At 41.6% G+C, this 16,393-nt stretch overlaps 1 protein-coding gene across 3 annotated transcripts in view; it reads left to right on the plus strand.

Annotated features, from left to right (window-relative positions):
* The window catches only part of ITGB4 (integrin subunit beta 4), a 148,442-nt gene that overhangs the window by 125,636 nt on the left and 6,413 nt on the right, over positions 1–16,393 (plus strand). For 2 of the 3 annotated variants that reach the window (XM_089654893.1, XM_089654895.1), the window contains 7 exons: positions 1,940–2,080; positions 4,048–4,164; positions 4,251–4,400; positions 7,197–7,385; positions 10,275–10,430; positions 10,511–10,675; positions 12,568–12,684. In XM_089654893.1, coding sequence (XP_089511019.1) covers positions 1,940–2,080; positions 4,048–4,164; positions 4,251–4,400; positions 7,197–7,385; positions 10,275–10,430; positions 10,511–10,675; positions 12,568–12,684 — 1,035 coding nt within the window. The remainder of the gene's footprint in view (positions 1–1,939; positions 2,081–4,047; positions 4,165–4,250; positions 4,401–7,196; positions 7,386–10,274; positions 10,431–10,510; positions 10,676–12,567; positions 12,685–16,393) is intronic. The other variant, XM_089654894.1, reaches the window with a different exon arrangement.

Consider the following 16,393-nt stretch of genomic DNA (forward strand, 5'->3'; position numbering starts at 1 on the left):
TGTCTACTCCTGGAACAATGGAGATGAATTTTTGTTCATTTATATTATGGAGAAGTATCGGGAATGGGGGTGCTGGAACAAGTTGGTGGAAAACCCAAAACTCCCAGTTTGATAGGAATTATGGCAGAGGGATGTCATTGCTGGGGAATCCAAGATATATAGGAATCCAGAAGCTGATTTCACCCACCAGAAACCACTTATTATTAAATCATTACGTTTGAGTATAAAAAAAGAAATACTGGTTCCAATTAATTTTCCCTTTAGAAAATACTAAAAAATGACTCCTAGTCCTATGCTTGAGGTGATTGTAGCCGTATTAGTGCATTTGCGACAGAAACAATTGAGTACTGTCCATGATACTTTTTTTATTTGCACTAACATACAATTTAGGACAAGCTTTCGGGGTATGTCCAAGCACTACTACTTCACAAAGTTTTAGCAGAATGTTAAAAGAAACAATCTGTGAGGGAAAAAACTAAAAAACACACACAAATGTACACAGCAATAATTATAAAACTAGGAATAGACTGGAGATAAGACAAAGCAAAGACTGGGGGGGTGTTTGTATGACAGTCACAGAGGGGGCCGTAAAACTGTTGGATAATGAGTGAGGAATCCCATGTCTAAATTAAGGTCATTATCTTTTGTATCAAATAGAAATATCATTCTTAGTTCAAACGTTTTCCTTTTCTGAATAGTTTTAAAATTCCTTTTAAGAACTATGATATTGAGGTCTTCCATAGTGTGGTCCGGTTGTGAGAAATGGTGTCCCACAGGTGTGCAGAAGTCATCTTCTTTATGTTTCTTAATGGTATGTCTGTGCAAATTCATCCTTGTTCCCAACTTCTATTCTGTTTCGCCAACGTAAGATCCTTTGCTACATTTTTTGCACTGGATAAGGTACACAACATTACTGGAGGTGCAGCTGTATAATCCGGTGATCTTTACAACCCATCATAACAGAGGATGGAAAGAAATATTCCAGCAACCCCCCAATCCTGGCTTTCAGACAACCCTCCAACCTCAGAAATAAACTAATCAGTAGGAAACTTCCTTCTGATTATGATGTCACAAATAATGGATTCAAACCCTGCAATAAAAAACGCTGCAAATTGTGCAACCCAATCAATCCATCAAAAAGTGTCAGACACTCAAAAGGGATCTTCAGTATCATCGGATCATACAGCTGCATCTCCAGTAATGTTGTGTACCTTATCCACTACAAAAAATGTAGCAAAGGATCCTATGTTGGCGAAACAGGACAGAAGTTGCGAACAAGTTGAATTTTCACAGACATACCATCAAAGAACATAAAGAAGATTACTTCTGCACACCTGTGGGACCTCATTTCTCACAACTGGACCTCAATATCATGTTTCTTAAAGGGAATTTCAAAACTATTCAGGAAAGGAATACTTTTGAACTAAGAATGATATTTCTATTTGATACAAAAGATAGTGACCTTAATTTAGACATGGGATTCCTCACTCATTATCCAACAGTTTTACAACCCCCTCTGTGACTGTCATCCCAAACCCCTCCTTTCACATCTTTGCTTTTGCTCTGTCTTATCTCCAGTCTAATCCTAGTTTTATAACCATTGCTGCGTAGTGTGTACATTTGTTTGTGTGTATTTTTTCTTTTTTTGGTTTTTTTTAACATTCTGCAAAAACTTTGTGAAGTAGTAGTGCTTGGACCTTGAAGAAGGGGACATACCCCAAAAGCTTGTCCTGAAAATTGTATGTTAGTGCAAATAAAACAAGTGTCATGGACAGTACTCAATTGTTTCTAGTCCTATGCAAATCAGAATCTGAAATTTTACTTGTATTGCATATCCACTATGTCTTTTGCTCTGCATCCTTACTGTCGCTTCCATTGTTCAACTGTTCCCAGGTCTTATATCTTACTTACAGTCTTCTTTTCACTACCCTTTATGCAGAGCGGGTTGGTGGAGGGTCCCTGCCTCTCACAAAGGAGAAATGTGGTAGACACTTTGTTGGGGCAAAGGTGAAGGGCTACCATGCATTCCGGGACGCAATAACCATGGCTGACAATCGTAGAGGGCCACATATGGTGATAGGTACCATGGAAACATGTCACCCTCATGCTGATTGGTCATCGCTTTCCATGGATGCTTAATCCCATTGTCATTGTTCAACCCTGATCAGTCATATTCAACCAACCTGGTAAAGACCGTGTTGCTTTATGTAGTCATATCAAATAATGACCCACGTAGAAATGTAATGCCTTCATCTGCCATCCCCCTCACAGGCTGACACCTTGTTTTTTCAGGCATCATCCAGGGGTCAACATCTTCTTCCTAGACTACGATGATAGCCTGTATGTGACACAGTCATGTAAATCTTGGTGCCTGTACAGCAGAGTTTGTTCTTGGCTGTCTATATATACATTTATAGCTTAGCTCACAGATTGGAGATTGATGAAATGCTTCCTCCTCGTTGTATCACACCAATTACATCATTTACCCAGACTGCGCTTCTCAGGCCAAGACAGAGTCACAATAGGCCACTTTTTAATTATAAAAGGTACAGTTAGAAAAAAAAAAAAATCATACCATCCTAACAGATTTGATTAAATCATTTAAATGTAGAACAGATATATTTTTGTGATGGGACAGTTGTCTGCATCTCCCATACAATGGGAAAAGACAGGACAAGGACTCCAAGGCTTTTAACAACTTAATTGGAAGGGTTATCTGTGCAAAACAATGAGTACATTTGCTCAAGGTTTAACAAATAAACTATAGTTACTAAAGTTACTGTCTAAAATAAGTTACAGTGAGCATTCCAAAACTGCAACACAGTCTTCAGGTTATGTTGGGTACATTGCATGCTTGCTTTCCCTTATGCATTGTCAGATTGGTCTGCTGTACATTTATAATGACTTCCTTTGTGTTGTTGCAGTATACAGCAGTCTTCTCTGATAGTGAATGAGTTAACACACCTGCTGGCTGAATAATGCCCCACATTCATGCTCGGCTGAAGCCCCTTGACTCATAGCCAGAGAGACAATTTTCTGCTGGTGTCTCTGGACCAGAAGGGGTTAATTTTGCACTGCTGTAACCACCTATACTCCAGCTTAGACTTGGCCATGCATGTGGGTCCAGTGCCTGCTTAGCACTTTGGAGGATATTTGTCTTGTCAAGCCTGAAGCTCATTCAAAATGCCAAGACCAACTCTGATGGCTATGAAGAGTACCTGTGGAAGCCGAGCAGCTAGTAGACCTACATTAGTTTGGAGATGGAGGGCTCTGCTTCTCAAAGTCTCTGAATTAATGAGGTGCTGCTCCGCTTCTCAAAGGCTCTGAAAGTGTGAGGTGTGGCACTGCTTCTCTGAGGCTCTAAATCAGTGAGGTGTCATTCTGCTCCTCAGAAGCTCTGAATAAATAGAGATGCTGTCCTGTTCCTCAAAGGCTCTCAGTGAGTAAGGTGCCGCTCTCCTATTTAAAGGCTCTGAATGAGTGAGGTTCTGCTCTGCTTCTCAAAGATTCTGAATGAGAGAGATGCTGTTCTGTTCCTCAAAGGTTCTCAGTGAGTAAGGTGGCACTCTGCTACTCAAAGGCTCTGAATGAGTGAGGTGCTGCTCTGCTTCCCAATGATTCTGAATGAGAGGGGTGCTTCCTCTGCTTTTCAAAGGCTTTGAATGAGTGAAGTGCTGATATGCTTCTCAAAGGTTCTGAATGAGAGAGTTGCCATTCTGCTTCTCCCAGGCTCTGAATGAGTGAACTGCTGCTCTGCTTTTCAAAGGTCCTGAATGAGTGAGGTGCCGCTCTGCTCCTTAAAGGCTCTGAATGAGTGAGGTGCCGCTCTGCTCCTCAAAGGCTCTCAGTGAATTAGGTGCCGTTCTTCTCAAAGGCTCTGAAAAAGTGAGATGCCACTCTGCTTCTCAAAGACTCTGAATGAGTGAGGTGATACTCTGCTTCTCAAAGGCTCTGAATAAGTGAGGTGCTGCTCTGTTTCTCCAAGGCTCTGATTAAGTGGAGTGGCCAGTGAGCTTGTATTCACTCTTCCAATGGTACTCTGTACAGGGGCATCAGGACAAAGCAGACTAGGCCTTCCTCCACTTATGCTTGGGACTGGAAGAGGACGCACCCATTCAGAGGATGTACGGGATGCTCTCAGCAGTTTGGATGTGGCCATACAGGGTGAGTATTGTATTCTTCCACTGCAGATAAAATTACACCTACCCCTTACATTTTCATTTTGTAATAATGTTCTCATGTCCCAATAGAATCACGCCTCTCTCCTGGAATCCCAGACACACCCACTCGCTTGGTGTTCTCTGCGTTGGGACCGACATCCTTAAAGGTCAGCTGGCAGGAACCACAGTGTGAACGAGAAGTAATGGGGTACAAGGTGCACTATCAGCTGCTCAATGGAGGTACGTAATCTTGAAATCAGAAGGCCTGATTCACTAAAGTGAAGTGAGGTAATCCTGTATAATACAAGATCAGATATACAATGAGTATAGAAAAGAATCACCCCCCCCCCCCCTTTAAAATAATCACATTTTGTTGCTTTGCAGCCTAAAATGAAGAGTTTTTGTTTCATCCATCTTTATCCCCCTTGTGTCAGTATTTTGTTGAACCACCTTTTGCTTTAATTCCAATCTTTAGCCTGTTGGGATATGTCTCTACTAACTTTGCACATCTAGACTTTGCAATATTTGGCCACTCTTCTTCTTTGCAGAACTGCTCAAGTTCAGTTAAATTTGATGGTGACCATTTGTTGACTGCAGTCTTTAAGTCATTCCACAGATTTTCAGTGGGGTTCAAGTCTGGGCTCTGACTAGGCCATGCAAGGACATTCACCTTTTTCTCCTTCAATCAGAGTGTGGTCATTTTTGCTGTGTGCTTTTGGCCATTGTCATGTTGGAAGATAAAGGTTTCTCCCATTGAAAACTTTTTGGCAGAGGGCAGCAGATTTTCCTCAAGAATTTGACCGTATTATGCCTCCATTTTTCTATCTATCCGGACAAGTGATCCATTCCCTGCTGCAGAGACCCCCCCCCCCCCCCAATAACAGGATATTACCAGTTCCATGCTTTACTGTAGGAATTATGTTATTTGGATGGTGAGCTGTATTGGATTTCTGCCAGACATAACATTTAGTGTTGAGGCCAAATAATTAAAATTTTGTCTCATCTGACCATAACACCTTTTTCCATGTGGCCTCAGAATCTTCAAGGTGTGTTATGGCAAAGCTCAGTCGCGATTGCATGTGGCCTTTTTTGAGGAGTGGCTTTTTTTCTTGCAACCCTCCCAAACAAGCCACATTTGTGATGAATTTATGATATTGTTGTCACATGCACACAATGATCACTCTTTGTCATAAATTCCTGCAACTGCTTCAGAGTTGCTGTAGGCCTCCTGGCTCTTTCATCCTAGTTTGGAGCAACGTCCTGATAGAGGAAGGGTCTGTGTTAAACCAAATACCTTTCCTCTTCTTAATAATAGACTTCACTGTGCTTCTAGGCATTGATGACGCCTTTGAAATTTTTTTCTATCCATCTCCTGACTAGTGTCTGTCGACAACTTTATTCCAGAGTTCCTTTGACAGTGCCTTACCACCCATAGTTGCTTGTTTGCTTCAGCTGCACTATCATGGACTGAAATGCTCCAGGAAAGCTCTTTTCATGCTGTGCTATTCAAAATGACTACAGCTGATCACAGTTGAAATTCAAATGGCTTTGTGTGCCATGGATAAGGTGATGAGCTACACCTGATTGAGTTTACAAGTCATTTTTAGGAGAGGGGTGATCCTTTTTCCAACTCAGTAATTTCATTTTTGTTTTTTTGTTTTTTAATTTTCTGACAGGTTTGTGTTATAGCTTTCACTTGGCGTTATAAGTAAACACAGCGGGATAAAGCAAACCATTTTAGGCTGCAAAGCATCAAAATGTGTAGGTGGTGATTGTTTTCTATACCCACCGTATGTATAATACAGGATCATATAATAAATATATATCTATACACACTATATTGCCAAAAGCTAAAAGTACACTCCTGCCTTTACACGCACATGAACTTTAATGGCATCCCAATCTTATAGCTGCAAAGGGTGGGCCAACTCAGTATTGAACCCTATGGTCTAACAGCTTCAACTCTTCTGAGAAGGCTGTCCACAAGGTTTAGGATTGTATCTATGGGAATGTTTGACCATTCTTCCAGAAGCGCATTTGTTAGGTCAGGCACTGATGTTAGGCGCTCTAATTCATCCCAAAGGTGATCTAGCAGGTTGAGGTCAGGACTCTGTGCAGGCCAGTCAATTTCCTCCACCAAAAACTCACTCATCCATGTCTTTATGGACCTTGCTTTGTGCACTGATATGCAGTCATGTTGGAACAGGAAGGGACCATCCCTAAATTGTTCCCACAAAGTTGGGAGCATGAAATTGTCCAAAATGTCTTGGTATTCTGACGCCCTAAGAGTTCCCTTCGCTGAAACTAAGGGGCCAAGCCCAACCACTGAAAAACAACCCCACACCATAATCCCCCTCCACCAAACTTTACACTTAGCACAATGCTGTCAGGCAAGTACCACTCTCCTGGCAACCACTAAACCCAGACATGTCCATCAGATTGCTGGACAGAGAAGCGTGATTCCTCACTCCAGAGAACATGTCTCCACTGCACCACTGAGTCCAGTGGTGGCTTGCTTTACACCACTGCATTCGATGCTTTGCATTGCATTTGGTGATGTAAGGAAACCCATTCCATGAAGCTCTCTACGCATTGTTGTTGTGCTAATCTGAAGGCCACACGAAGTTTGGAGGTCTTTAGCTACTGACTCTGCAGACAGTTGGCAACTTCTGCGCACTGTGCGTTTCAGCATGCGCTGACCCCACTCTGTCATTTTACGTGGCCTTGAATTCACTGAGCCCTTGAGAGCGACCCATTCTTTCAAAATTTGTAGAAGTTCAAAATTTGTAGAAGTAGTTTCCATGCCTAGGTGCTTCATTTTATACACCTGTGGCCATGGAGGTGTTTGAAACACTTGAATCAAATGATTTGGAGGGGTGTCCCAATACTTTTGGCAATATAGTGTATGTATAATACAGGATCAGATGTATATTACAGGAATATATGTATATATCAGATATACAACATGGTAAGTATATTCTAGGATCAGATGTATATTCTAGGATCAGATGTAAGTGAGTCCTACTCTTCTTCCAGGAGATTCTCGGACCATTGATATTCCAAATCCCAGAGAGAACTCAGTGGTGGTGGAAGATTTGCTCCCCAATCATTCCTACATGTTCCGGGTGAAGGCACAAAGTGAGGAAGGCTGGGGTCCGGAACGGGAAGGTGTCATAACTATAGAATCCCAGGTGGACCCGCACAGTCCTCTCAGCCCTGTACCAGGTACTCACAGACATTTGTGGACTCTCATTTTGGTTTGTTAGTTACAGAATAATTATTGTATAATACCTGATGCCTAGAAGTAAAGAATACACAGACGTGACCATTGGTGATAAGGAAAATGAATCTGACACCGACACTGACGTTTGTCATGTCGGAATGCTAAAGAGTATCATACACACTTTATTAATTCCCTTGATTGTGCTTTGACTTTTCCTGATAGGTATACTTTAAATGACACCTTCTGAGAAAGAAATACAGAGGCTATGATTGATGACCTCCTTAAAATACTAGTTCCCTGACTGTCCCTGACATCAGTACTCTAAGTCACTGCCCAGGAACATACATGCAAATTAAAAGTCACAGTGAAGTCAAATCTTGTGATCTGAAATATAAAAGATGCGGCGCTATATCACAGATATTATTATGCAAAACGTCCAAGATATCAATATATAGTGATTATGAATCAGGTGACTAATGTGATCACAGACATTATGTCACAAGCAGAGTAACATGCAGTGCAAAATAAACAGTCTTAGTGACAATCCCTTTCCTTCAAAGTGCTTCTTCCATGCGGTGATAGTGAGAAGGGTAAGGCTGTGCACTCACCAGCTGCACAGTGTAACTGCGCATTTAGAGATAAATCTCTCTACTGGATCCACTGGTGGCTCCTAAAGATCAGGTCAGGCCAGGTATTCCTCCCCCCGCTGGATGTTGCTGACAATCCACGGTCTCCCTTTTGGGTGGCTCTATGGGTGATAAGTGACTCACCTCCGACACAATTTTCCAACAATTCCTCCGTCCGACCACCATGCATCAGGGCAGGAAACGGCCGCGCTCTGTGATCTGCAAACTTTTTGAGGGTCAGTGACTAAGAAAGTATTGAAGCTGCTGGATCAGACTAGCAGCCAGGGAACTAGAATCTTAAATCTGATTAGTAATAACCGCTTCCTTACTACAGGTTGTCTTTAAAGTGCAAATCCAATTTTTTTTGTTTTTTTTAAGTTTTGGGTGAAGTGGGGAAGGATTAGAGCTTCTGTTTAACTGTTACAGGTGTACCTCGGTTTACAAACGTTTCGGTTAATGTAATTTTCAGTTTAGAAATGAAAATCCATTGAAAAAAAATGCCTCAGTTTACAAATTTTTTAAGAATTTTTTACGCAATACAAAGTGTATGTTGGTGTTGATTTTTAAATGCAATTGCCAGCTTTTTTTTCTTCTCTATAGCTCACAGAATTAGCTGTCACTTTCCCTAGAGTTAAAGGAAACTTTGTTTCTTTTAAGAAACTAAAAGGAAACATTGTTTCTTTTAACTTGGGGAAATAAACTAAAAGGAAATTTTCTTTCTTTTAGCTGGGGGGAAAGTGACAGCTGAATCTCTGAGCTATAGTGAAGAAAAAAAAAAAGCGGTAATTACATTTAAAAACCAGCACCATAATAAATAAAAAAAAAATGGTGTGGGGTCCCCCCTCGCATTCATACCAAACCCCTCGGATCTGGTATGGATTTTGAGGGGGAACTCCCACGCCAAAATTTAAAAAAAATGGCGTGGGGCCCCCCCAAAATCCATACCAGGCCCTTATCTGAGCATGCAGCCCGGCAGGTCAAGAAAGGGAGGGGGGGATGAGAAAGCACCCCCCCTCCTGAACCATACCAGGCCATATGCCCTCAACATAGGGGGGGTGCTTTAGGGCAGGGGGGGCTCCGCCCCAAAGCACCTAGTCCCCATGTTGATGGGGACAAGGGCCTCTTCCCCACAACCCTGGCCGGTGGTTGTGGGAGTCTGCGGGCAGGCAGGGGCTTATCAGAATCTGGAAGCCCCCTTTAACAAGGGGGCCCCCAGATCACCCCCCCCCCATGTGAATGAGTATGGGGTACATGGTCCCGCTACTCATTCACAAAAAAAACAAAAAGTGTAGTGTGAAAAAAGACAGGACACGGTCTTTGACAAGTCCTTTATTTAAAGAAAAAAATAAAAGAATGTTCCCCCACAGTAGATCCAACTTCGATCACGATATTTGCCGCCGCCTACCCAAAAAAATAATTTAAAAAAAAAGGCTCCGCTCCCAACGATGGCCCCCGGCCGTCTGCCTGAACCAGTGGTTTGACAGTTCTTTAATATGTAAGGGGACATCACACATAACCCCATCCCATATGACATCAATGTCACATGGGGCAGGGTCACTCTGTTTTTTTTTATTTTTTTGAGTTGGCGGCAGATATCGTGATTGACGATGGATCTACTGTGGGGGACATTCTTCTATTTTTTCTTTTAATACAGGACTTGTCAAAGACCGTGCCGTCTTTTTTCACACTGCACTTTTTGTTTTTTGTGAATGAGTAGCGGGACCATGTACCCCATAATCATCAAATACAAAATATATTTGTGGATCCATTGGAGAGATTTCCCCTCCCTTACCATCATTGTAGCAATGGTTCCACAAATCACTATTTTCAATACAATAATAAAAACATTTTAAGGATTTTTAAAATCTTTTTTTACCAGACGATCTTCCAGTAATGCGCTTTCTGTTCCTGCGGGACAGTTACTGTACTTTATGTATGGAGCAGCAGTGTTGTCATCTTAGGACAGGACTACAGAAGATGTCCTTCCCTCCTTTTTTGCATAACACAGGGGAGATGCTCTGTACCCTCTCAGAGATAGCTGGTAACAATGTAACTGGTAACAATCAGCACAGGAAGCTACCAGCTCATACGATTTCTGGCAGGATCTTCTTTGCACTTACCAAACCGATAAAACAAAATGTTTTCAATAGTATATTTAACAGATCAAAAGGCTGAGAGTAAGATACATCCATTGTTTGAGTTTCCATACAATTTAATGTCACTAATAACCCACCAATGTCTGCTAATTCTACTTTTCCTTGGCAGGATCTCCCTTCACCCTGAGCACTCCCAGTGCCCCTGGACCCCTCGTTTTCACTGCTCTTACCCCAGATTCATTGCAGCTGAGCTGGGTGAGACCAAGGAAACCTAATGGCACCATATTGGGTTACATGGTTACCTGTGAAATGTTGCATGGAGGAGGTGAGTGCTCCATTCATAGTTCATTTCACATTACGTACTGTTATCCCACCATCTAAATACACACCCCATATCCATCCTAGGAGAGCCAAGAAATATATATGTGGAAGGTGACATGCCTGAGACTACGCTGACAGTTCCCTTCCTAAGCGAAAATCTGCCCTACAAGTTCAAAGTGCAAGCCAAAACAACGCAAGGCTTTGGGCCTGAGAGAGAAGGAATCATCACCATAGAATCTCAGGATGGAGGTGAGGAACGAACCATAGATTTATGGAATATTATTTGGAATACTGAACGGACAATAGATCAAAGGATTATTCTATGGAATACTATTGGAATAGACTTGTCTTTAAGGCTAACCTTTCCTAAGAGACACAGGGCTGCCATTGGCAATCCTCTTCAGAAGATGCTAGTTCTCTGGAGACTGTACATGGAGAAAGGTCTCTCCTCCAGGGTCCACAGACAGCAATGAGGGCCTGACAAAGGATCAAGTCCTGCCTCACTGCACTGCAAAAAAATATGGTAGGGTTGACATTTAACATTTACAAAAAGACTGTTATTGCTGTGAGCTCAAATCAGTATGATGGACTCATATAATTAGACACAGAGCAAAGTGCACAGTGGCAGGATCCATGTAGACATTGTAGCCATCATCTTCCATTGTTCTGAATGCGGTTCAAGCTGAACTTCAGGCAAACTACTAAATACACAAATATAATACATATCAGGGAGCTGACTGCCTGCCAGTGGACAATACTTCTTTCTATCCAGCTCTGTGATTTAAAGGATAAGTTCACATTTGGAACATGTTACATGTTCCACCCATTTTAACCACTTAAGCTTTCGGACGTTATTACCCTCTTCATGACCAGGCCATTCGGCACTGCACTACTTCAATTGTCAATTGCGTGGTCGTGCAACACTGTACCCAAATTAAATTTATATCATTTTTTTCACACAAATAGAGTTTTCTTTTGGTGGTATTTGATCACCACTGGGTTTTTTAATTTTTATTATATAATTGAAAGTAGACCAAAAAATTCCCAATAAGCATATATTGATTGGTTTGTGTAAAAGTTATTTTCACTATTAAACATGTCCAATAAAAAAAATGTTAAAATCAAATTTTGTCATAAATTTAGGCCAAAATGTATTCTGCTACATGTCTTTGCTAACAAAAAATCCCAATAAGTGTAAATTTAATTTAACTTAATTTACGTTTACGTGAAAGTTATAGCGTCTACAAATGGCGATATGTATACTGGAATTTTTTTTTTTTTTACACCAGTAATGGCGACATTCAGCCACTTATAGCAGGACTGCAGTGGGCATTCTGACACTGGGTGGGAACTGCCTGCCATTGACATCCCCAGTGACACTAATACAGTGGTCAGTGCTAATAAAAAGCACTGCCACTGTACTAATGACATTGAGCAGGAAGGGGTTAACTTTGGGCAATCAAAAGATTATCTGTATGCTGTGTGTGCTGTTTTACAACGGAGACATACTGCTTTGTATTTTACAAAAACAGCATGTCCATGCTGGCAGGAGAGAGATCTGTGTTATCCCCTGTCAGTTTTACTCGGCGATCGCCGGGTGCCGGCAGGGAATCTCCGGCTGGGACCCGGTGATTGACATTCCTAGCGAGTAGGGCAGCCCGCGCCCCCTACCCGGAAATGCAAATCACACATATATATGTGATTTCTCGCAGCCCTGCAGCAGTAGTTCTACTATAGGGCAGCGGACAAGCAGTTAACAAATCTAATTGAGAATATGAACAGAGAACAGAACAGGAGATTTAGCTTTACAGTTCACAGTACAAATGTACATAGGGTGGTGTATGCAGCCATCTAGTGGTAACAAAGGGTGGTGCATGTTGTAATCTACTGGCAATAAAGGGCATTGCAGCTTGCCATCTTGTGCTGATAAATTGGTATATATCTTTAATAAAGATTTCATATTTTTGGCATAGCAATGTAGAATAATTTCAGAAACCTCTTTTTGCTCATTTTCTTCTATTTTTGTACAACACTACTTTTTGTTCTAGGTATGTATCACTCTGTATAAAGAATAACCTAGGTACCATAAAACACTGTCTCATGGTAATTCATGTGTTCTTTTTTATTTCTATCTCATATAGGAAACTTCTCTCAATTTGGTACACAGCAGATCACACGGCGAGAGGTTTTCAATCTCCCAACAGATTTCAGTCAGACTAGCGTCACTCACTCCACAATGTCAGAGCCTTTCTTCAAAGGTAAAATCTCACTAGAAAAGTGCATGTCCAGGATATTTTAATAAAAATACAAACATGTCGGTGCTGTAGAAAATATGTACAGAATAAGAAAAAATATAAATAAATGGGACATACAGAGAGAATCAGATCACTACAGTGTAAGTCATGTAATCATTTATTACTGTGAATTATTCGATCACTTATAAAAAAATTTAGATTGAGGCCTCATTCACATGGGTATATCGATCCATATACCTGTGCAAAGGGCTGTGTTTGCCCACAACGAATGCACAGTTGTTCTCTATGCATCTTCATACAGGCATCTCCATCCACTTTGGGATGCAGTGCCTGCATGGACACAACCAATGGTTCCAATTTAATAATCATGTAGGTGCCAATCCCTGAACACACACTGTTTGCAGGCATCCTGTGCAGGTAAAACAGCTCTTGCACTGGTGTAAGGATATGGAGTCCTGTGTGAACGAGGCCTTACCCAAGGTTTTATCATGTAGATAAGTTCACTTAAAGCTGAAGTTTAGTTAAGAAAAAAACATTTTTCTTAACAGCTTTTGTTACATCACTTACCTGTAATGAAGTATATCCCACAATGTGTAGGCAGCTGGATCCCATTGAGGTTAACAGCTTTAGTTCTCCCAGCTGAGCTGCACTAAAGATGATCTGATGCGGAAAGAACATTCTCAATGGAGGAGAGGACACAATCAGATCATCTTTAGTGCAGCTGAGCCCAGAGACCCGGAGCTGTTCACCCTGACAGTGCTGGAAGTTCAAGCAGCAGGAAGTGGTCAGGGCAGCCCTGCAGTGAAGATTTCTACAGAATCCAGCAACTTGCACATTTTGGGCGACATACTTCATTATAGGTAAGTGATGTAAACAGAACTGCACAGAAAAAATGTTTTAGCTAAAGTTCAGCTTTAACTCTTTGTTATACATTGCTCAAAAAACTTAAAGAAACACTTTGAAAACACATCAGATCTCAATGGGGAAAAATATTGTGCTGGATATCTATACTGATATGGACTGGGTAATGTGTGAGGAACGTAAGGATGCCCCATCATTTGATGGAAATGGAATTCAAAGACACCCCGGAAATCAAAGTGAAAAAATGGTGCAGCAGGCTAGTCCATTTGGCAGAAATTTCATTGCAGCAACTCAAAATGGTCCTCAGTAGTTTGTATGGCCCCCACATGCTTGTATGCATTAATGACGACAACGTCGGGACATGCTCCTAATGAGATGACGGATGGTGTCCTGGGGCATTTCCTCCCAAATCTGAACCAGGGCATCACTTAGCTCCTGGACAGTCTGAGGTGCAACCTGGTGGCGTCAGATGGACCAAAACATGATATCCCAGAGGTGTTCTATTGGATTTAAGTCAGGCGAGCATGGGGGCATTCAATGGTATCAATTCCTTCATCCTCCAAAAATTGCCTGCATACCCTTGCTACATGAGTCCGGGCATTGTTGTGCACCAGCAGGAACCCAGGACCCACTGCACCAACATAGGGTCTGACAATGGGTCCAAGGATTTCATCCCGATACCTAATGGCAGTCAGTGTGCCATTGTCTAGCCTGTAGAGGTATGTGCGTCCCTCCATGGATATGCCTCCCCAGACCATCACTGACCCACCACCAAAACAGCCATGCTGAACGATGTTACAGGCAGCAGAACATTCTCCACGGCTTCTCCAGACCTTTTCACGGCTGTCACATGTGCTCAGGGTGAACCTGCTCTCATCTGTGAAAAGCATAGAGTGCCAGTGGTGGACCTGCCAATTCTGGTGTTCAATGTCAAATGCCAATTGAGCTCTATGGTGCCGGGCAGTGAGCACAGGGCCCACTAGAGGATGTCAGGCCCTCAGGCCACCCTCATGAAGTCTGTTTCTGATTGGTCAGAGACATTCACACCAGTGGCCTGCTGGAGGTCATTTTGTAGGGCTCTGGCATTGCTCATCCTGTTCCTCCTTGCACAAAGGAGAAGATAATGGTGCTGCTGATGGGTTAAGGACCTTCTACGGCCCTGTCCAGCTTCCCTAGAGTAACTGCCTGTCTCCTGGAATCTCCTCCATGCTCGTAAGACTGTGCTGGGAGACAGAGCAAACCTGGAAATGAGAATAAAAGTGAAGAAAAATATGCTGCGCTACATAAAAAAAAAAAACAAAAAAACTCTCAATGCCAGTGAATCAAAAAAATGTGAAAAATAAGAAATTAAATACAAAAAAAATAAAAAATCACCCAAACCAAAACAAAGAATATTAAATCAACCCAAAATATTCATTATAAACTCAAGTCCAATCAAAATAGTGTTCTTCTGTAAACCCTCCTGTGGATAACGGAATTGTGTGCAGCTGTCACAAATTCCAGTGAGAAAACATCCTCCATCATTTATCTGCTCACCTCACGCAGTGTGACCTCACATTATACAATGTTACGGTCCAACTGTACTTTTGGTCTCACTTGGACTCAGAAGATCAGCTTGTTAAATGGGGTCTCCAAAGTATGCTTCCTCCTTATCAATGTCTTAGTATCCGCTAATGAATGGGAACGTTGTGACGGCATCCATACGTATGAATGATGTCATGACATTCCCATTCATTGGGACAGCGGTTGTATTTGTGAAACCGATCCAGGAACGGCATTTTAGCAGGCAATTGCATTAAAGAGACGGACCCGTACCTTTGCCTTGCATTTCATTCCGTATGGTGATGGTTTTCCGAGCTCATACAGGACTCTGCTGTTCAGATGATACTGCCATCTTGTGCTTAATCGATATATTACCGGATGTTCATCATAGGCGGTGCACATATGCACCTCCAGAACGTAAGTGCATTTCCTATGTTTTATTGCTTAATAAAAGTTTAAAAGGATAAAGCACTATGTTGAGTTCTTTTTAATGAGGAATACGGATAATACTAAGACATTTATAAGGAGGAAGCATACTTTGGAGACCCCATTTAACAAGCTGATCTTCTGAGTCCAAGTGGGACCAAAAGTGCAGTTAGAACGAAACATTGTATAATATGAAGTCACACTGTGTGAAGTGAGCAGATTTATGATGGAGGATGTTTTCTCACTGGAATTTGTGACAGCTGCACATATTTTCGTTATCCAGTGGAGGGTTTACAAGACGAACACTATTTTGATTGGACTTGAGTTCATAATGACTTTTTTAGGTTGATTCAATATTATTATTCTTTGTTTTGGTTTGGGTGATTTTTGATTTTTTGTATTTAATTTCTTATTTTTCACATTTTTTGATTCAAAGGCATTGAGTGTTTTTTTTTTTTTTATGTAGCGCAGCATATTTTACTTCACTTTTATTCTCATTATTTGCCCCACTGAAACATGGGTTGTGTGCAATAGCAGCTACAGTATTTATATTTATTTATATGTGTATTTTTTTCTTTTTATGCACCATAGTAAGCATTTGAGTTATTTAATTTTATATTGCTAAACCTTCTGACAAGGGAACGTATGGATGTGCCATCCTGGAGGAGTTGGACTGTCTGTGCAACATCTGTAGGGTCCAGGTATCACCTCATGCTACCAGTAGTGACACTGACCCTAGCCAAATGCAAAACTAGTGCAAAACAGTCAGAAAAGATAAGTAGGGGGAAAAATGTCGGTGGCATCCACCTGGAAAACCATTCCTGTTTTGGGTGTTGTCTCATTGTTGCCCATCTAGTGTACTACTGGTTGTTAATTTCATTAA

The sequence above is a fragment of the Staurois parvus genome, unplaced genomic scaffold (genome assembly GCF_062004578.1).
Source record: "Staurois parvus isolate SC_StPar_1 unplaced genomic scaffold, SC_StPar_1.0 ptg000813l, whole genome shotgun sequence".
Classification (NCBI taxonomy): domain Eukaryota; kingdom Metazoa; phylum Chordata; class Amphibia; order Anura; family Ranidae; genus Staurois; species Staurois parvus.